Source organism: Crocodylus siamensis, chromosome 3 (genome assembly GCF_052110815.1).
Source record: "Crocodylus siamensis isolate JL-2025a chromosome 3, ASM5211081v1, whole genome shotgun sequence".
Lineage (NCBI taxonomy): Eukaryota > Metazoa > Chordata > Crocodylia > Crocodylidae > Crocodylus > Crocodylus siamensis.
This window is the reverse complement of record NC_143397.1, coordinates 3455882-3477639: the sequence shown is the minus strand read 5'-3', so window position 1 is coordinate 3477639 and position 21758 is coordinate 3455882. Positions and strand designations below refer to the sequence as shown.

Below are 21758 nucleotides of genomic sequence, written 5' to 3'. Positions count from 1 at the left end.
GCGGGGTTTCCCTCTGCCGACAGAAAGGCCAAGCCTCAGGGGGTCTGTGAAGTGTGCAGGTTGCACACCTGCAGAGGTGGGATGAGGGTGGACTATAGACTGGCCCACCAGAAACCTTGTCCTGGGGGTCTGGGCCCCAGGCAGGAAAGGAAAGTGGGCCCTGCTCCTCTCCTCCAAGGCCGTGTCCAGTCCCTTTTTGATTTGGCCCAACTCTCCGCTTCCCTCGCATCTGGACACCACGAGGTCCTGGCCCCATTCAGCTCCCGGGCAGAGAGATGCCCGTGCATGATCCCCGCGGCTAGCCCCCCAGAGCAGTGCAGCCCCCAGCCCGCGTGCTTGCCAGCCCCAGGCTGGGAGCAGCAGGGTGAGGAGCCAGGCCTGGATGCCGGGGGGGGCAGGATGGGGAGAGGCTATCGTCCACCCCAGGCAAATCTTGGTTTTCCAGGGAATGGTAAAGAGCCCCAGGATGTGGTCGCTGGGGGAGGCATGGGGAGATGCCGGAGCAGCACCCACTTCAGCCCCCCGTCCTGGAAGGGGGGTCTCCAATCACTCGTGGAGGGGTGAAGGAAGGGGGCTGTTCTCCCCTGGTTCCCTTTTCTTTTCCCTCTGGTTCCTACCCCGCAGGAGGTGAGGGGAGCAGACTGGAGGGCGCTGAGGGGCTGCCGAGCCCGGCGGAGCTGGGGACACAGGCCAGCCGCGTTTGCAGCGTCCTCGCCCACCCCTCGCTGCTCCTGAGCGATGGACCCCTGCTCCTCTCTGCACCGGCTGCAGGCGGGCCGGCGGGGTCCTGCAGCGTTCGGGGCGGCCGGCCTGCGAGAAGCGCTGTAACCCTGCACGGGAACGGATGGGCCCTGCGGGCTGAAGGGACGCGATGCTTAAGAAAGGACACGACAGCCAGCTTAAGTAGCCGAAGGGCTGCCATAGAGATGGGGGGAAACATCCTTTATTCCGCTGGTGCAGGGAACAGGACAGGGAGCAAGGGCTTGAAGCTGCAGCAAAGGAGGATGAGATGGATCCCAGGAAACACTTCTTCACTGTCGGAGCAGATGCCAGGGAAGGGGCGGCCTCTCCGCTGCTGGGGGCTGGGACGCTCTAGGCATGATACAGGCATCTGGGCATTGCTGGTTGCCACACGGACCCAGATGGGAACTATTTTCCCCTCCTGGTGCTCCAAGCGCCAGGGTTTTCTCCCCCTTCTTCAGGAGCGCTGGTGCTGCTCCAGCCCTGGCTGGGGATGGGGCTGGGCTGGGCCAGTGCTCCTGCTGGCGCCGACCCCGAGGGTCCTGGCTGGAGGGTCTTGTCCCTCCGCTCAGGGTCAGACCGATGCTGTGTTGGGGGCAGGAAGGGATTTCCCCCCTGCTCAGACCGGTTCAGACTGGGGGGTTTTGCCTTCGTCTGCAGTGGGTCTATGAATCCCCTCTGCAGCAGCAGGACATTGGTGGCTGCAGCCCCCCTGCTTTCCCTGTGGTCTCTACCCAGGATCTCTCGAGCGCATTTTAGCCCCCCTTGCAGCAACAAGACCTTGCCGGCTCCCCCCGCCTCGCTTTCCCTGGGGCAGGCTCGGGGGCTCTCAGTGTTTCTGGGCAAGGGGCCTGGTAGCTGCGCCGCAGGGTGGCAGGGTGAGCAGTGATGGTGAGCGGCCGGACGGGGCGTCAGGCGGTTGCTGAGCCCTGGGCTGGCGTTTGCTAAGCCATCCAGCAAACGGCAAGTGGCTGGCTTGTCTGCCCTCACATCTGCACTGGATGCTTGGAGGCCTTGCCCTGGGCAGCAGCCTCGCGGGCTGGTAGTCCTTGACCTGCTGGGCAGGGAATATAACCGATGTCTTTCCGCGTCAGCTCAGGCGGCATCAAGCACTCCTCCACCTCCCGGCTGCAGGCAACAGGCCCTGCAGGACGCTACCTCGCCCCCACTCCCCTATGGAGCATCGTCGAGTGAGTCCAGTGGATTAGCAACAAGTCCCCAGTGGGTCTCGTGGGGTCTCCGGCCCCCGTTACATGTGCAGGCGTGGGCCTGGCGTGGGTTTCTTGCCCTAGGGACTGGGGGTGGAGAGCCTGGTAACCTGCTCCACTCTCCTGCCGGCCTTGGAGAGATGCCAGGGCTGGGTCTGAAGGTCAAGCTCAGCCCTGGTTTATCCCTGCAGGACCCGGCACTGGTTTTCACTCCCCTGGGGTGTTTGGTCCCGTGCCACAGTGAATCGCCGTGCAGCGAGGGGAGCGGAGTCGGGCAGCGCTGGGGACAGCGGGTACTTGGCACAGGAGCAGCCCAAGGGATGTCATCACTGTTCGGCCGCAGCCGTCCTGTCCCCCCCGCCCTGGCCGTGCTCTTTTGTTCTGCGCTTCTCCTGCCCTCGCCTCTCTCTGCATCCACTTGCAAAGCCCATGAACGTACAGCGCGCCTTGCCGAGCGCTGTCCCAGTCCCCTCTTCACGGCTTCATCTGGAGAAGCCCTACATGACTGGAGCAGCCAAGCGTCTACCGCTCCCGTCTTGCAGCACAGGGGACCTCGCCTGCAAGGCGTCTTCACCTGCCCCGTAACGTAGTGGCATCCCTTGACTGCTTGCCCCCATCCAGGCTGCTTCCCTCCCTCCCGGGAAGGGTGGACAAAGCGGCTAGGGCAGCGTGCGTGGTTTGGTTCACCCGGAAGACGCGGCCTTGGTGTTGTATTTTAGCTCTGCTCACTGGTGTGAAGCTGAGATGAGCCGGGAGGGAAATACTTGCTGCTTTCATGGGCTTGGAAGAGGGGGCTGCTCAGCCAGCAATCCCACGGGGCTCTTTCACCGTTCAGCTCGTGTTTCTCCTCCCACGTGGGTCTCCGGGGCAGGGGCGGGGGCCAGGGGGAGCGTTTTCATTCTGCCCCGATCTCCATTATACCCACTACAAGACTTCGCACTCGCCTTGCTCGTTAACAGCTGGCCTGCGTCGGGTCTTCTCGTTACCGAGACGAGGAACTCCAGTCCCAAGGCTTGCTGCAATCGCACGTCCGCCACCCCACGTGCCTGCCTTTCGCACGAGCCAAGAACAGCCTGTAATTTCAAAGCCCGTTACTCCAGCGTGGGAGCTCTCCGGGCGGCGTGGATGGGGCGTAATGGGTGGGAAGTCTGCAGAGGCTGCATCTCTTACTCCGCGTGCAGAGCCAAAGAGGCCGTGTTAGGTCGGGCAGCGCTTCCTCATCTTGAAGCAGCCGTGTCGCTCGGACGATGCCAAAAAGTCTGCAAAGGAGTCGTGGCTGGCAGCCCACGGTGACGTCTGCATCGGGATGCCTGGATTTCACCCTCTGCTCGGAGTCGTGCACCAATTAAGGGAAAAGACCGAGTGCTTGGCGCGTCTACACAGCTTCCATCATCGGCCTGTGGGTCTGGTAGGCTACCCCAGCAGCCCTGACATTATCCCCGATGACAGCCTGGGCCTGCTTGCAGCCTGGCTCCAGTGGGACCCTGCTGAGCACCTGCCGGGACTTCCAGGGGTCCCCGAGGACTGCAACTCGGGTCTCAGCGTTGCACTGTGAACGGTGGCTTCTGAAAGCACCGAGCGCCTTGCTGCCGGGCTTAGCAGGGGAACAAGCCCACCCGCGTTGCTCGGACGCAGGTGCGGGTGGAGAGCGAAGCCGCCGGAGCCGGAGCCGGAGCCGGAGCCGGAGGGGATGCCTTGCACTGCCATCGCGCCTCTCCGGGCCGGGACACCAGGCGGTCGCTAGGCTTCTTTTGTACCGCTCGGGCTCCGTGACGGGGCTGCTCTCGTGTCACCCGACGGCCGCCAAGCGTGGGGGCGGCGTGGGCCTGGGGCTGCGGACACCGCCGCGGCCTGCCTCCCCCTCGGCCGGGCGGGGGGAAGGACAGGGCTGGGCGCTGCAGGGCAGGACACGGACCGATTGCCCTCCCATTCCCACCCTTGCAAAGACAGGCTGCTCCAGGAGGCCTGCAGACCCTCTCGAGGGTGCAGCGTTAGCTCTGGGGGTGCACAAACAGGACACCGAAGAGAAACCCAGAGATCTCGCACCGGCATCTGTGGCTGGGCCGGGAGAACGGCCCCGTTTTTTCTGGAGGCAAAAGAAAGGTGGCATTTTTGGAGGGAGGCCTCGAGCCTATGCAGGGGTGCCTGGAGTCTCAAAAGGCCGAGAACCGCTGGGGTAGGGGGGCGACAGGCTGGGTGTCTCTGGACCGGCACCAGGGCCGGCCTGGGTCGGAGGCCCCGGCTGCCGGGGCTCTCGCAAGCGAAGGGTCTGCTGTGCGCATCGGTGACACCAGCCGTCTCCTTTGCCCGGGAGCGGGAAGCAACAAGGGGGTGGCCGGAGGGGGGGTCCTCCAGCTGCAGCAGCCTGGGAACACCCGCCCTTCCCAGGCACCGGGCAGCCCCCATGCCACGTGTGGCGACGGTCCCGGGTGGGCAGACGTTAAGACGACAAACGGCTACTGATTTCTCCCACTGGAGGCGGCTCCCATCAACCTGTCGGCAAGATCCCGGTGTCCCAGCGTCTCCCGCCTTGGCACAGCACGGGGCCGGCTGGGGTGGGGGCGTGCTCCCGGGAAGGGCCAGGAGGGGGTCAGGCCCTGCAGGCAGCGCGACCAGGTGCCACGGGATACAGCCTGAATCAGAAGGAGCTTTAAAATCAGTGCCCGTCATGTAACGATGTCTCAGCTACGCGTTCCCCATAGAGCGGCTGCTTTGCCGCGTGCTTCTCCACATAGGAGACGTGGCCAGATCACCTCTCCTGTGTCCTCAGCCCCATGCCTGGCATGCTGGGGATGCCAGCACCTTCTGGCAGGCATTGCTATCACGTACCTGGGAAGAAGCAGGCTGGCCCTTGGCCCTCTTAAGACTTGCTGCCGCCCAGCTTTGCAGGGAGCTACGTATCCTGCATAGGGCACCGGCAATGCCCCTATGTGCCTGCTTTACCTGGGGCAGGTGAGGGTGTTCAGGGTGTCTTTGGGTTATGGGCCTGGTAGCTGGGCCGAGCCCGGACTCGGCCAGCGCGAGTCTCAATGAGTCCCGGTCCCAGTCCCGGGCGCCGGCTGTTTTGCAGCTGCCCCTGCAGGAGGGATCAGCCCCATCGCCATCAGTCTTGTGCATGGCTTAGACCCCCCAAACACGTCACCATGCTGGTGCGTGTGCTGCGGAGATGCTGCCTGCCTCCAGCTTAGGGGCCCAGCCTCAGAAATAAGCATTGATAAATGCCCCCCACCACCATCCCAAGCTACTGTGGAGCTTTCCAGCTGCCAAGCAGGCACCAGTGCTACAAGGCGGGGTGTCCCGGGCGGCCGTATCCTCCCAACGGTGATGTATATGGAGGAAAAATGGGAACCAGGCGCCCCCCACCTCCCTCCCTGCTGTGCTGCAGGGAGGAGACACAGCAAGAGAAATCCCCAGCAGAAGGAAGGCTAATGGCTCTCCTGCTGCCCCCTCCCCATTCAGCCTCCTTTCAGACAGGGCTGCCAAATCCAGGCTTGGGCTGAGCTGGAGGGAGATCTGAACGAGCAGCCGCTGTTTCTGGGTGCTGGGCTGCGTGGCATTCAGCTCCTGTCCTCGCTGCCCGCAGCGCAGGTGACGGGGTGAGCAGCGCTCTGCCTGCCGCAGCCACCGCGGCTCTGCAGTCCGCTCCGCCATGCTTTCTCTGGCCCAGGCTCAGAGGGATAAGCCTGCACCCTGGCTGCACAGCAAGGGGCTGGAAGAGGGCCGGGGGACAAGCCCTGCGTGAGAGCTCAGGGAGCTCTGCGGCGACGTCACGTCCATAGAGAGGCGGTCTTCCTCCAAGAGGCACTGCTCCTCCTCTCCCCTGCATCGTCCGGAAGGACCAGGGACATGGCCGGGCACCTGGCCTGGAGGTAGCATCTAAGCCGAGCCCTGGCACCAGATGGGGCAGGGGCTGATCAAACGCCTCCCCGTGCCGTGCTCTGCGCTCTTCTCGCCCAGCAAATGGACTCGGCTCTTCCTGGCCACCGCCTGTCTTGGCCGCATCCGTTTCCCATCTGCGCTTCCGACACCGCTCCATTCGCATTCGTCGCTGCCAGCAGTCTCATTTCAGCTACCTTATCCGAACATGCCCCTTCCTCTTCCTCCTCTACACCTGCCCTCTGAGCTGTTCACAGCCTTCGCAGGGGCCGCTGCTTGTTTGGAAGGTGTGATCTCGTCTCCCTCCTCACTAAGGCTAGCCAGTCTGTCTTGGCACGGTCTGCTCAAGGGAAGGCCAGTGCAAATTCTTGGCCCTGAACAGCCCGGGGAATTGATCCCTTCTGCGGCTCTCCCGTCTGGCCGTGCACAGGCCACGGTACACCTCAAATGTAACAGATCTACAGGGCTGTGACAGAGGGCCAAAAACGGTTCGGTTCGGAGATGCCAGCAGAATACGAGGTGGCAGCGTGGCCTTCTCTTAGGAAAGCACAAATGGCTTAGATTTGATTGTCCTCCCTGGGTCTTACCTCACTGGTTTGCTTCAGAGCTGAGGTCCGTGGCACCGATGGGTCCTGCGCGGGGCAGTGTGCCCTGGGGGAGCCTTCCACAGATTCATAGCCATGAAGAGCTGGGAGGGGCCTCAAAAGATCGAGTCCAACCCCCCCTGCTCTGGGCAGGAGTACTGCAGAGATCGAATGATCCCAGCCAGGCGTCTGTCCCGTCTCCTCTTGAAGACTGCCAAGGTTGGGGACTGCACCACCTCTTCGGGAAGTCTGCTCCAGATTCGGGTCACCCTTCCTTGCATCGAACCTGAAACCATCCTCTAACGATTTATGGTCACTGCTCCTTGTCCTCCTCCTCCATTTATCACTGTTGGCTGCTAAATCGTCCATTGACAAGAGCAAGCAAATCCTTTGTACCAAGCAGGAGGAAGCCTGGAGGAAAGCAATAGCTAATGAACCGCTGGAGGCTCCTGTTGCATCCTACCAGAGCTTCAGACTAACCCATATTGAGTGACTTGTGCCTGCTATGCAAACTGATGGCGTTTTAATGGGCATTTGGGCTAAATTTCATCCTAGGAATGTTTCATGCTCAAGAAGGCACTAGACGAATGCCCCAGCCCCCTCATGTCCTCTGCTTGTTGGGACTGTGGGATCACAATACTGGCAGCTGCCGTTCAACACAGCCCTTCCTTGCCCCCTAAGCTCCTGTCTGCCTTCATAGCTTGGTTTCTACCCGGACCACTGGAAGCAGGCTTAGCTGTGCCAAGTTTTGCTGGTGCCTGCTGCGATTTAGCACTGATTTACTTGGAACTGGACTGAGACCAACCTGCTTGGTTTACATAAGCCTTCAAAACTACCAACTACGGCAAGAACCAAACCAGGGCTGGTGGGTATTGCAGCGTCCTTCCAAAGGAAATGTGTCCAAACTCCTTTTTTTAGATTTTATTTGCTAAGACTTGATCGGAGGCTCTGGACACAGGGACGGGACTGGCACAGTGTCGACTGAGCTGATCGTTAAATTGCTGGAGTGTAAAATTAGTTGGCGTTTTCTCTTGCCAGTGGCTGCATAAGGTTAGCAATTACCTCTGTGAGTAGAAACAAGTTGTGCTTTGCAGCACGGACGGACTGAGACTATTGCAGCTCCTACGCAGTATGAAGGGGTGGCATAGCCCAGTCCCCAGTATTTCACTTGCCTCCTGCTTTAAGGAGGGGGGTCTGGGAGTAGACCTCTGATGCACCCAATCTCATTAGCAGAAGAGCCTTAGGAGCCCAGTTTATCTGCTCCCAGTGGGATGGAGGCTCTGACCTGCCTTGGGCACTTTTGAAAATGGGCTAGAGGCACTTTAGACGATTCTCCCCCAGGCCTGAAACTAAAAGCAGGTGTGCTCTGAGTCCGTAGAAAGAGCAGCCTGCCCCGTCACAGCAGCCCACCTGGACATTAATGAACTGGGTGATATAGGAACTTGGGCTTCCCAGAAAGATTTTGGAAATAATAACACCTTCTGCTAGGACTGGAGAGTTTGCCTACCTTGGACTTGAAAGCATCATCAGTTGCTAAATATTTAATGTCATATGCATATTACCTATGGCTTAGGTCATCTCTGTTTTTTTTTTTCCATTCTGTGTCCCAAGTAGCAGCCAATTTTGAACCTGAAAGCAATGAAATCCACCCCACTGTAAAGTGGGGCTTTGCTTGGGTAATGCATGCATTTTTCATAACGAGACAAGAAACGAGAGTATTTTGCTGGAAATCTCCCACAGGTGATGACTGCCGCATCAGCAAATTGATCCTGCCAATTCCACAGAGGCAGGGTGACTGCCCCGCTGAGCTGAATGTCTCACAAAACACTACAAATAACACAAAATGTTGTCTGTGCGGGGGGCTAACGGGCAAGACGGACTGGATTTCCTTAGCCAGAGGCTGATGGCCTCCCAACGAGCAACAGGATGAATGCCAAAGCTGTCCGCCACCGAGGAATGCAGTCATTTCAGATGAAACCAGTAGTGGGTCTGCATACTGTGATGCAAAAAACGGAAAAATGTTATGGTTCCTGCCAATATACAAATGGGGACGTTCCTTGATTCAGACCCTACGGACCACTGTATATTGAACTCTGTTCCCGTCCCGTTGTTTGGGAACTCTGCTGCTACCGTCCGAGACAGCTCCTGAGAAGGTGCCAAAAACTGTTCTGGTTTTTCGTGGTCCAAGGCTTCGTTCTGAATGGCAGATTCTCAGGACCACTGAAATCATACCCCTAGGCATGGCTGGTGGCAGGGCGCACTGGAAACGTTCAGATATGGGATAGCTAGTGCAGCTTTAAGAAACGTCCAGGCTATTACCACCCTTCCAGTTGTAATGGTCTCAACTCTTCCCAGAGCCAGGCTGGATGTTGCCAATGACAGAGGCTGGGGCTGGGTTTCATATGTATGCTTTTTAATATCATTAATTCTGTTACACTACACACAACCAGTAACAATGATAAATACTGCAATGGAAATGTTAAAAAAATATTATACATGTTTTCCAAAAAACACATTTTTAAATAAATTAATGCATAAAACTGACGGTAAAAAAAAAACAAAAAACCAAGAACGAAAAAAGAAAAGAAACACAACACAACGGATCTGTTTAAGGCAGTACTCTACGCAGACAGGAACAGAAGTACAACGGTGTGCTACATGTTTTGAACAGGAAAGGAAAGTTAAAACCCATTCTTTAGAAGATAAGGGTTGGCGCTTCAGGAGGAGAAATAAAGCAAAATCAGAAAGAAACCGGAGGGCCAAGTTAAGGGCAGCATTAACACGTCATGCCGGGCCAAACAAGTAGCAGTTTCTTACCGTGGAATAAAGCCAATAATGTCTTTTCTTCCTAATGATACAGATTATTTAAGCTGAATGTTACACTTAATACACTTCTGCACTGGCCATTTCACTACACATGGGAGCAGCTGGGGACAGAAATGCGTCTCCTGGGCTGAGGTCGATGTTGACGGCAGGAGTTCTTGCCACGGGAAGGGAATTTTTATTGAACCCATCCAGAAAGGATCTGGAGCCCAGCGCCTCGTGGGCACCTCCTTCCATCCCCTCATCTGCTGCATCAGACGCTGCAGGGAAATGAGACCTTGGGACTGGTTTCTGTCACGGTTTTTCAATGTGGGGTACAAGCAGTTATATTCAGGTTGAGACAAGACGTGCCAGGGTAGAGCGCTTCAGTGTTCATTATCTAGGGGATCAATACAGCATGCTGAAAGCAGAGGCCAGCTCGATTCCTGAGAGAGGGGAAAAAAGCTCTCTACCAACCACTGGGCTGGTCTGACCCAGTTTTGAGACCCAGCCACGGCACCAGTCATTAATGCAATGCCTGTGTGCCTGCCTGGATGCTGCCCTGCCGCACCAGATCAATCACGACTATTAATGCCTCCCGTAACTTGGCCGTGTTGAGGTTAATGAAGCATCATAGTGCCAAAAAAAGAGATCCCCTCTCCCTCTGGGAAATCAAAAATGGGCAGCAGCCACCTCCTGTCAGCTTCTGCAAGTGAAGCTGCATGAATGGGAGTGCGTGTGAGCTGGGCAGCGCCAGCTACCGCCAACAGCAGCCCAATGCATGTTCAGTACGGGGTGTCTGCAAAGGGCTGTCAGTGAGCAAAGGTGGTGGCAAGAGCCTTTTACACGGCCCCTTCAGAGTACTGGTGGGATACCACTCAAACAAGTAGCTTGAATACATTAATACAACTTGGACTAGTAATGGCCAACCACATCTTACAGCTCAACGTGGGGTTGAGTGGGAGACGGAGACGAGAGCTGTGGCCTGAGAGTCCTTTTTTTCTGACAATCTCTGCCGCTCCCCGGCAGGTTGTGTAAAGAAAACAATAATGGCAACATCTTGGGAGGGAAGAAAAAACCAAGGTGTGAATGGAGGACGTGTGCAATATAACAAGGCTCGCGAGTCTAGAACTAACCACTGGACACGGATACCGAAGTTTACCTGTGACGACTAGTTATACTTCTATTGTTGTTGCTGCTTTCCCCCTCCCTGACCCCGTCCTGGTCCGGTTCTGTGTTTTTGGGAAGCCATAGCTGTTGACCACAATGGTCAGCGCTGTGTCTCCTGCCCCCATTCCCATACAGTGCACGAGGCGACTCGTCCGCAGTAGTACAGTAAGATCTGCGAGTAGCATGTTACCTCGCAGGACAACATGCAAGGTGGCACCTGCCTTCAGAACCCGTTAGAAGGCTGTTCAAATGGTGATTAGGTTTCTTCCTTCTTCAATATACTGAAGGCTCAGTAAAAGGCTTAAAAATATGCAAAACCCCATTTCCTCTCCTGTAGAGATTTAAAGCTGCCAATAGACCCTTTTACTCACAGAACTACAGCCTGCCCAGGAAGCCTGCTTTCTTTGTGGGGTCCATTGAGATGAAATACAGGACAGCGTGTGGCTAATTCATTGCTCACCCCATGCATCTCCATCATGGGCCCTATGGGTATCACCGGTACTATCTAGAAGGGGGCAGTGAGGCTGATCATGAAGTTCAGCGTTGGATTTAAACTTTCCCTGAGGCCAAAGCAATTTGGATCTTGGGCTGTAGATGAGAACTGCCTTGAGTATCCTGCAGAGGAAAGCAACCACCCTCCCCGCCACGGCTGCCTAAATTTTGTTTTTACTCCCAAACTCTTTCAGATAATTTAGTTAATGCCTGAATGATGGTCGGCCCCCCAGGAAAGGAGGCTTCCAGTGTTACTCTTGTGACTTCTCTGGCTTCCTCAATGAGCAGCCAGCAATGGGAATGTGTTTTGGCAGAAGAGGTTGCACATGATGCAGCTTTTGAGGCTGGGGGGAAAAGGAGCGAACAGGAAAGAGGGAAAGCTCTCATAGGAACTGTGTGGCATCAAGCTTCTACTACTTACACGTAGGGAGGAATCTGTGCTTTCACCTGCAGGGAGAGACGAAGCCATGCGGGAGCCCAGACCCCCACCTCTCTGAACTCCAGGGACATCTGGACGTGAGTCCACGTATCAAAGCCCGACCCCATCTCTAAAGCAGGCTGTGCACCCTGACCGCTGAGCCAAGGGACTGGAGCCCCTGTCTCCGAAGCGAGCGGGGGCTGTTCCAGTGCTGTGCTGCTATTATGCACGGGGAAGTCAGGCAACTGAAGCACAGCCGGCCTGAAACCCGAGCCCTTCCAAGGATGGTGCTTTGATTGCATCGTCTCGCACTGTACGGCAAAGGCTGCCCTTGTCCTGCTGCCTGGGTCAGCAGCCCCGATTTTGGTCGAGTGACAGTAATTGTTCATCAGAACGCGCTGTGCAGGAGCCATCCCAAGGGGATGGAAATGGGTGGAGAGAAATCATACCTTTCCCCAGCCCCCTGTCAGTTTGTATGCAAGCTCTCCCTCTGGGGTGATGTTCAAAGTGCCGATCCGCCAGGCCTGGCTGAAAACCCAAGGTCCTAGATGCCCGTGCAGCCAGAGGCTTAGCTGTGGAAGTTACTCAGCTCAAGGCCGCTCCAAGACATTGAGCAGAGAAACCTGTGAGCTGGGAGGTGATACTAGACCATATCACAAAAGACTGGTAAAAGAAACCCGTTTCCCTGCCATTTTGGAAGGAGCCTGGCCCTAACATCAGTGTCTGGGACGGAGACGCTCTCTAATTTGTTCGGAGCCTCTATGGTATTGCAAAAGAGCAGAGCTGAATGAAGAACTAGGAAGGAAAAAGCAACTTGGAGAACCGCCATCTCCCTAAGTAATGGGATTTATCTCACTGCTGCCCCTTGGACACGGCTTTGCTCTTCTGGCGCTGGCCATGGTGGTTTCCAGCCACGTGCATGAAAGAGTACATCTTAACGAGGGCTGCTTCCACTGCCTTGGTGTAACCCCCCTGCTTCGATCATATGCTGTGACTATGGAGATAGTGGCATCACACCTGAGATGCACTCCTTCCCAATGCAAATCCATCTAGCGTGAAGGGGTGTCAGAGGAAGAGGTGGCGTGGGGCCTGTTGCTGGGCCACACAGACTGGCTGGACCCAGAAGCCACAGGGAGGAACTGCTTTCTGTCTCTGAAGGGGAAAGCTGTGACAGCTGCTGCGGGTCACGAGGCCGGGGGGCCAGATGTGGAGAACGCCCAGGTTCTATGCTGAGTCCCCGGTCATCCTCTCTTCTGAGCAAAAACACCGCTTGTGAAAAACTGTGGGTCCCAGAACGCAATGCGAAATGGCCCTCTGACTCATGCTGGGGATCCTTGTCCTCTGCTGGGGTCACTGCAGCGTGTTTCATTTCACCACAATGAAGCGTAAGTCTTTGGTCTCCTGGCCTGTCTCCAGTACTCTTTCAGGCAGAGTCGGGATGCTGCTGTTCTGAGGATGCCCCGGGTTCAGGGACTCCACAGAGGTGGGAGCGGGAAGGAGATACAGTTTCAGCATCAGGGAACTTCCATCCAACCCTACAACATAGCCGTGCAATGCAAAAGGATGGACTACAGCTTGATGGTCAGGCACCAGGTCTCACCAGCAGCCTGTGTGCTGCCAGCAGACCTCAGAAGGGTTGCCTGCTTCCTCCTGCTCTGATGTCCATCTACCGTGGCCCGCTCTAGGTCACTGCAAAGTCATTGACCTGCTTGTTCTGGATATGTCTGGCTCCAGAAGCCATCCCCGCTCTGTGACCTGACCAAATCCCCAGCTCTGGGAATGGCAGCAAGCTTGTCTGAAGAGATGCAGTTCAAACTCTGAAGAAAATTGCTGAGTGGAAGTGTCGCCCTCACCATGTTCCCACAAAAGCTGAGCAGAGGGCAATTCATCTCCTAGTGCTACTGCACGCTTCCAGCTTTGGTGGGGGCTGGGAGCGGTCACAAAGGGACTGATCCTGAGCATCAGCAACCCCTTGCCAGGGAAGGGAGCAGAGAGCAGCCTCAGTGTCCCTCTTCAGATCATCATCTTCTGCTAGATGTTTAGATTCCCCCAAGCCCTGCCCAGACATCTATTATTTATTCAAGGGACAAAACTAGCTGAAAGAGAATACCGTTCCTTGCTGTCAGCTCTGGAGGGAAGCTGGGATCAAAGCAGGAGTGAATGCACTTTTGATTCAAGCGCAGGTCATGCAAAGCCTACATCTGCTCAGTCAAGCACTATCCGGACACCACGGCAAATTTAATTCTATGCAACACTAGCCATGTTGTTTGTGTGTGTATGGAGGAAGGACGTGAAGGTGAAGCAAAGGGTCAGAAGCTAAGTCCTGAATCTGAGAGAGGGATGAACATGTTGGTTTATACCCCTTAATTGCATGCATGCTCAGAACAGAGCAGGAAGCTCATCTCAGCATCGCCTTAGCAAGTCGGCTCTTTTGTTGGGCTTTTGATTTCCCTTATCAGCCAGTCCATGTAGCTAGCCCCCTCCGGCCCCTGTACCCTCATCAGCATCTTCATCCTCTTGAAGAGCTGTCAAACCCACTGTGGCCTTCCACCTGGCTGGAGCAGCAGCGCTGGGGCTGTGCATGTGTCAGCTGCCTAACGAGTGGGGAACAGCCCTGCCAGCCATCTCTCCCTGGGCTGTGTTAGCTCTCCGTCCCCTACATTGCTGCCCTCTGGCAGGCTTGCGGCCTCAGGATGCAGCAAGGGGAGCTGTGCTCCTGCCTGTTGGGGGCTTGGACCTTATCTATACACTGATCATTTTAGACCTGGCCCTTGCATCTTATTTGGGATGGTCTCTAAGCACAAATCCCCTGTCGCTTCTGCCGGCCACTGGCCCCAAAGTGTTCCACAAGAATTAGTAGCCCCTGCCTCCCTGGGAGACAGGGCTGACCCCTCTTTTACAGGAGACAACTCGGGCTGAGTGGTGAGCTCACTTGCCCGAGGTCAGAATGAAGAGCAGAACCCACCTCTCCTGCCCTCCCATCATATGCTCCGTTGTGCTGATGAAGCTAGCGAGACTCTCTGCAGCCTGTGTGTCACCCCCGACTGCCCTAGGGAGAGCCTGCCCAGACCAGTGCCTTGCTGTGGCAGGCCAGACTGGACCGCAGGACCCGCTCTGGGTCAGGAAGGCACCTGGCAACATCTGCAATCATTGCCTCCTCCTCTACTCCACTGCTCCATCTGGTGCCTGCCTGTCCCTTCCTCCTCATTTCTGCTCCATCAGGCAACTGATCTCTCAAGCCTCTCAGATTCTGCAGTACAGTAAAAAAGTCATTGCTGAAAGGAGAAAGAGAAAAGGATTTTCTGGATTGCAGCTGAGGAATGAGGGTGCCAGACGACACATGGCTGGGTGGGTTGGTCTAGGCTTGTCCAGTTGGCGAGTGAGCTTGGCCATCCCAGTGCTATTCTGGGGACGCCCTAGAATAAGATGTGTTATCTGGTGCTTCTGCTGCTACTCCCCAAGCAAATTTATTCAGTCACCAAGCAGCAGTGGACAAAACAGTCGAAGCAACACAGCAGACACAAAGGCACATGGGCTGGTAACAAATGCACTGGGAGGAACAGCAGGGAAGAACCTGGCTGCAGGATACAAACTTCCGCCCACATCTGACATGCAACCTGTGCAAGTCATGTAGCAAGCAGCGTGCACCAGATAACTCAGCACTTCTGGTTTGAGGGCTGGCCTTCTACCTGGAAAGGCATCTGGTCAGGCAGGCCTTGGGGATGGCACTCCTGATGGATAGCAGCAGGTGTTCCTCCTTCCAGGCGCCACCCTCTACCCACATCCTAGAGAAAGGGCTGCAGGAGGACATGAATGCAGTGACTGGCTCTAAATGCAGCAACCAGAAAGCACCTGGAACTCATTTTCCATCTGAAAGGCCAAGTCAGTGTAATCGTTAAGAAGCTTTTGAGGCCAGCTCATTACTGGTTGGCAGCAAACTGTCATCCATTAATGCTCCCTCCCACCTTATCTTCACTCCAAAAGGTTGTCCCACCTTCTCACTGCTTCTAAATGCTGTGGGACTGCCTGCCACATCCTCTCTTTCTTTTCAGATGGCATCTGACTTCCTTTCTAGCTTTTCAATGCTGCTCTAAGTACTCCTAGACCTTGCTGGCCCAGTGAACAGGACATGGATTCTACGAACATGCCATTTTGGAGGCCCCTGCAAGGCAGCACGGTGCCTCTGTTTCATTTTCTGCACCATTGCTTCTGGTGACAGGTGAACAGAAGAGGAACAGGACTGCAGTGAGCACGAACCGTGCTCTCTTGGATGCTACAGGCCACATGCAATGTCAGTGCAAAGTAACTTGATCCTATGCTGAATCCCACTGGTGCCTCATACTGGGACATACTGGACGCCAAGATGCTGAGTAGAGGTGACTCAGGCGCTGAGGTTAGACAGGGCTGTCTGCTGGGTTGGTTCAATATATAATAACCTTGCAGTGGGAGTCACTCACCAGGCAGCAGTCATTCTTTGCCCATGGCAATGTGGCATCAGCGCGAATATTCATTGTAAACCTAGTTATGACCTTAATCTTTGGAACGCTGGAAAACCAGGCCTGTGTGCTGTCATCCTATATAGCAGAGCCAGCCCGTGGGATCCATGTCGCACTTAAAAAGGAAGGAATGTGATTAAAGTCCGGTGCTTTGGTAACTAAAACCTGAAGGCCTTATCTATGAGCAAACAGAGGGTCTTGGATTCAAACGCATCAGGTGCAAATGCTTCTGTGAGGCCTATGGGTCACCGTGAGAATTTTATCCCCATCATTAAGCAAACAGTATCGGCATGGTACTTTTGGCTGATATGGCAATAGGCTTTCACATGCTGGGATGCTGTAATGGAGCTTTCTGGGGCTTGAGACTGGAAGATGGGGTTTCTGATGCTTGAGAAGACATGTTGAAATAGGGATGGTTTGGAAACCAGCTTTCTCTCAAGCAATCTACAGACATTTGAGCGCTCTCCTGGCCAGCAGGCTGCCTGTTTTACAATGCAGAGCATCAGGAAAATCCTCTGGGTCTGAGAGAGAGCCTTACAGCATGATGGACAATACACTGGTTTAGGCCTCTTTGGCTGGCACAAGGCAGGAGAAGTCATATTCTGGCTGAACCCAGGATCTGAACATGAGGCCACAAAGGGAGAGCCAGGTTTAACCAACCATTTTTCAGTGTAGTACATAATCCCAACTGTGCGCCATAGTACTAACCTTATTAAAAAACCATAAAACTAGTTCATATTCTGCAGAAGAGGCTGCAGTGTAACAGGGTTATAGGTCACCTTTCTGTAGTAGCTACATGTGCATTTTCTCAATGCATTCAGCCTTCCTGATACCAACCCGACATTGATAACTGCTTTCCCTCACCCTGTCTGTTTTATTCCCCTAGTAAAATATATGGACACAAAGCATCGAGTGAGGAGAAGCCAAAAATTTCCATTTTAGGTATCTGATCGTGCCAAGCCAGCTCTTTGTAACCAACCCCTTTGTGAACAAGGGACAAAAGTCAGCTTGTGACTGTGTGGCTGTGGACAGCATTCAGTCATGTCACTGCCTGGACGTAGTCCAAACTTCTCTCCCCCTTCTACTGGGCATTTCAGTCTCAGAGGTCTTAGAGGGTTAAACTGGAAGCAGGTGCTTAGTTCACAAGAAAAAAAAAAAGGTTGGGGGCAATCAAAATAATGCTGCTGTGGTGGGATACAGAAAGAAATAGCAGGTGGGGTCTGTTGTGTGAAGACAGTGAGCTCCAGAGTGCAGCATGCCCTCTTGGTCAGGACACAAAGGCGCTGATCAGAGAGGGGAAGCCCATGCTGGAATAGGACACGGCAGAGAACATGGATTATTTCACTGCAGGTGAGCAGCCCTGCAAGGTGCTGACCACAGGCAGGTCGGGCTCTCGGTAGGGCAGAGTTTGTGCCCTAAGATGGAGCACTGACTCGGAGGAGAGAGATGGTGGACATTTGAGTGTCTGTACAACTGGGACCTGACTCGTCCTGGTTTACACAGTGCCACTGAGGAATTTGGAAGTCTTGTCATGGTGGCCTTTAAAAGGACACTGTCAAGCGATTCAGGTAACTGATTTGACCTTAGTTTTTTGTTCCTATTTAGCCACAGTTTCACTTTTAAAAAAGTGTGTTGCCTGGAAAACAATTAACATCTGTCTTTTCTGCAACAGCTCCTCTGCTATCCAGAGGTGACTAGTTCTTCCCAAAGCTGAGCACCAGCTCTGCTGGCGTCAGAGCTGAAGTGAGGCACAACAGAAGCAGAAAGAAAATGGCTCTGGCAGTTTGTTTTGCTTTAGTGTTTATCAGGTGATTAAAAAGGGCAAAAGCAGCAGCAGAGCCTGCTTCTGGGATGATCTACTCCCTATTGACCAGGAAAAGTTAATACTGAAGCACTTTGAAGAAGCAACGCATGATCACTAATAATGACTCGCCCTCATAACACCCTAATTTCCTTCCCTTCCTTCCCAGATGAGGAAAACATGGTTTGAAGTGTCTTGCTCACGATTATGCAAGAGAGGAATGGAGCCGCCATCTCCTAATCCTTTGCTCAGACTGCCACACAGTGTGGTGCCTCGTGATGGGCAGAATCAAAGCCAACGCCACTTACAGCAATTAAGAGCAGGTGACAGTGCCCGCTTAAGGACTCGGTTGACTGCATGTGGCTTTTAAACAAAGACTTTGTACTTCAGAAAGGTGAAACTTGAGCACCTTGTTGCAATATTATGGAATTTCCAGAAAGGAGTTGAGATTAGAAAAACTGATCCAATTTTCCTCAATCTTTCAATTGCTCAGGTCTAAGGTGAGTGCTAAAGGCGATGCTGGCAGTCTTCCCTGGGGACTCTGCAGCCAAAAGCTCCAAAAACTAAACAAAAGAAAGCAGTCAGGAAGCCAATGTGCTGCATGATTCAGGAAACCTGCCTGTGTCAAACACAGCTGCTGGGCAAATTGATGATACCATCCATCCATTTATTTTAGAGCCAGGTTTCCTGAGAGCACTGTCTAAACACAAGTTCCCTCACTCTTGAGACAGCTTTAATGTGAGCTATGGTTGTCCCAGAAAAGGGCAGAGGTGGGATAACAGCAGTTCTCCTCGTGCTTTTAATGAGGTGAACATACTCGCAGTCTTTTTGTTCCCGAAAGATGCTCCCCCTCCCAGCCTAGGACAATACCGAACCCACTGGCATTCTGCGTTGATAAACATGTGAAAACCTGGGAAAAATGTGCATTCTTCACCGTGTTTGGTCTTCCTGCCCTAATCTCTGTGTCCCTGCATGTATGAGAATTTATTTAATGGATGTTTGGCATGAGCTGGGCCACAAAAAATTTAAACAAAACCCAAGAAATGTGACTTGGCTTGAATTCCTGGAGACTGTATGGTTATTCCTGGAAGTGAATCTAAAAGGAGCAAAGATGGCCTGTGGATAGAATTTTACCTGTCTGGTGGTGATTTAAGGTGAAACGAGGAGCAGATTCATCAGATGTGTGACATGGCTGCCCAAGAGGCTGTGGGTATTGACCCAGGATGAAATACTGCCTACGTGTGCTCTGTGAGTGCAGCTGACTTTCAGGGCATGTTACTCCTTGCTGACCTGGCTCCCCCCCAGAATGTTTTACTCTGCTCCTATGCCCAGACCCAGTTGGTTGGCAAAAATGGATCAGTTTTAGGGAATGAATTAAGGATAATGCCCTCCCCACCCTGTTAGAAAGACCTTGTGTCTCCAGTTCACCATGGATCTTGCAATAAGATTAGTTGAGACGTGGCGGAATAACTGCTGCCCTAAACCAGCCCTGCCACCATGCAGACCTCAGTCAGAGCCTATACAGACCTTGGACCACTAGTCCCTTTCGCATTAACTCCCCAGACCAGGCCCAGTCTGGCACTTCAAGCCTCTATGTTTGTTAACCAGGGCTTAAGAAGAACTTATCAACTGATCGTAAAATGGATTTTTGGTTTCTCCTGGCTCCATGAACACAAAGAGATGCACGTCCTACCATAGGAGGAAGCAATGGCCCGTTAAGTTTTACAGTTATAGTGGAAAGCACTGATCACGTCCTGCTGTCCTCATTACTGGATGTGGCAGGCGGTGGAGGAGGTGGCTTGGCAGCACATGCAGGTGGGGTTGACAGACTTAGGGGGGATTAAGTCGAGGTCCTCGTCATCTGGAATCTCATCTAACCGATACCCATCCTTTAGCAGCTGGATGTTCAAGTCTTGGTTAATCTGCTGCAAACAAAGAGACACACAGTCAAATACTTTAGACGTTTATTTTTTTGAATGGGGCAAACTCGGAGGAAGTTTCCTACAAGGATGTAAAGGTGCTACCTTTTGTTTTAAGCCAATGGTGCTCAAGCTTTTGGCCCTGTGGGCCAGATGAACAGTACAGGGCTGGCCCATGGGTGGGATTGGACTCCATGCTATCTCCATGTGCCACCCCTGCCTGGCACCATGTGCCAGAATCAGGCTCTGGGGCCCTACGCCTCTCCTGCTTTGGCCCCATCTGGCTCTGTGGGCTGGGACTGGGTCCCATGCTTCCTTGTATGCCTCATCTAGCATATAGGGCAACATAAGACATAACACCCAGTCCCAGCCCACAGAGCCAGGCTGGAAGGGACCAACTCTCCGCTCAAGGCAGGATCATCCCCATCCAAACCAGCCTGTACAAATCTTGCTCTAACCTATTCTGAAAACTGCACAATCAACCCTGTTGCACAACTACAAGGCATATTGGCCAAAGACCCCAAAAGTATCCCAGTCTGTCACAAGTAAAGCAGGGAGATAAAAGATCCAAGACAGAAGCAATGTCCCCCTGCTACAGAGGAAAGCAAAACCCCCCAACAATCTCAATCAGTCTGACCACAGGACACAATTCCTCCCTGGCCCCAAATGTTGGGATCAGTCTGACCATAAGAGGGGAGGGAAAACCCTCTAAACAGGAACCTCTGGGCCTAGAGAAGTAGAGCTGGAAGGGGCTTCTGGAGGTCATCTGGTCCAGTCCCCTGTCTGAGGCAGGATCATCATTATCCAAACTATCTGATACAAATCCACTGTCTAATCTCTTAGTAAAACTACTGTTGACCCTGACACAACGTAAGACCTAACACCCAAACCTGCCACAGGTAAAGCTGGGGCATCCTGTTTCTATAAATGGTTATGGTAATATATGCTGGAGACATCCCAGGAAGAAAGTTACACCCCTGCTACAGAGGAAGGCAAACACCCCCAGTGCATACCAATCTGACCATGGGGTTAAACTCCTTCCTGACCCCAAATGTGGGGATGAGTTTGACCCTGAGCGGGGGGACAAGACCCTCTAGCCAGGAACTTCTGAGTCCAGTTCCTAGCAGGGACACTGGCACAGCCCCGTCACAATCCCTGGCCTGGGCTTCAGCCAAAGCTAGAGCTAGGAAGAGCTTATACACAAGTTCTTCCTAGAGCTTCCTCCTGTTCTGGGCAAAAAAAAGGGTGTGAGGGGGAGGTTGCTCACTGTGCACAAAGTGACCCCTGTACTCACAGCACGTGTCAATAGTCCCCCTCTGGAGACGGCACTAAATGGTATCTTTCTTGCTTCCCAAGGAATTCATTCATTTGTACTTGTCAGAGAGATGGTTACTGAAGCGGCGGAGGCCTACAGTCTAACCCTTCTGCACCGGTTTTGCCAAGACGCCTTTCCCCTGGAGGTCTGGCAGCATGAATTTCCAACCCTGAGCGCTACAGAAAATACATCCAGTGGATAAAATTATGCCTGTCCAAAAGGGACAAGGGGAGAGGCCTTTAGCTCAGCAACAAGAATACAATTATTGTGGTGCTGCTGCTGTGTCTTTCCAAGATCCCTTTATTGTAAATGCTTTGCCCTGCTCGTCTCTGGAATGCAATTTCTTTCCAGTCGTCACTGAGGCAAGGCAAGCAGAAGGGAGTGTAACTCACCTCAGCTGATGAGTATCCTGAAGAGGAATATCTGGACATATCGAAGTCGTCATCACTGTAGAGAATGACAAGATACAGCAAAGAGAAGGAGGCAGTTAGAGAGTCTTGTTCTCTCTCTAGATTCCTGCCTCTCCATACTGTGGACCTCAGCTCTCTGCACAAAGAGGTTAACTGTGCAGTGTCTGTACTTGCAGAGCACCTTTCATCAATAGATTTCAAGGCACTCTGCATGCAAAGTCAGTCTTAAAATGAGTGTTTCCATACACATTTCTGTATACAGAGATGGGCAGACAGACTAAGACGTGCTAGAGGTCACAGCAAGGTGGGAGAGGAACTAACATGAGTGATTCAAGGATGGGTCTGGCAGGTCAGGACTCCTGGATTTCAGAATTACTCATGAAGAAATGCAATATCCTGCATACAATCTTATTGTTAAGAAACTCTTTGCGTACCTGTCTGTATCCAGGGCTACCAGTGGCTTTTCATCTGGACTCTGATCTAACGATGAATAGCCTTTATTGGGAACAACCAGCCTGCAAGAATT

General features: G+C 53.7%; 1 protein-coding gene across 4 annotated transcripts in view; it reads right to left on the bottom strand.

Annotated features, from left to right (window-relative positions):
* Positions 1-5685: 5685 nt before the first annotated feature.
* The window catches only part of FAM219A (family with sequence similarity 219 member A), a 143026-nt gene continuing 126953 nt past the window's right edge, over positions 5686-21758 (bottom strand). For 3 of the 4 annotated variants that reach the window (XM_090037573.1, XM_090037570.1, XM_090037574.1), the window contains 3 exons: positions 21667-21747; positions 21215-21269; positions 5687-19513 (listed from right to left, as the gene is read on the bottom strand). In XM_090037573.1, the coding sequence (XP_089893699.1) occupies positions 19355-19513; positions 21215-21269; positions 21667-21747 (295 nt within the window). In that variant the 3' untranslated portion in view covers positions 5687-19354. Of the gene's footprint in view, positions 19514-21214; positions 21270-21666; positions 21748-21758 lie in introns of all 4 variants that reach the window. The other variant, XM_090037572.1, reaches the window with a different exon arrangement.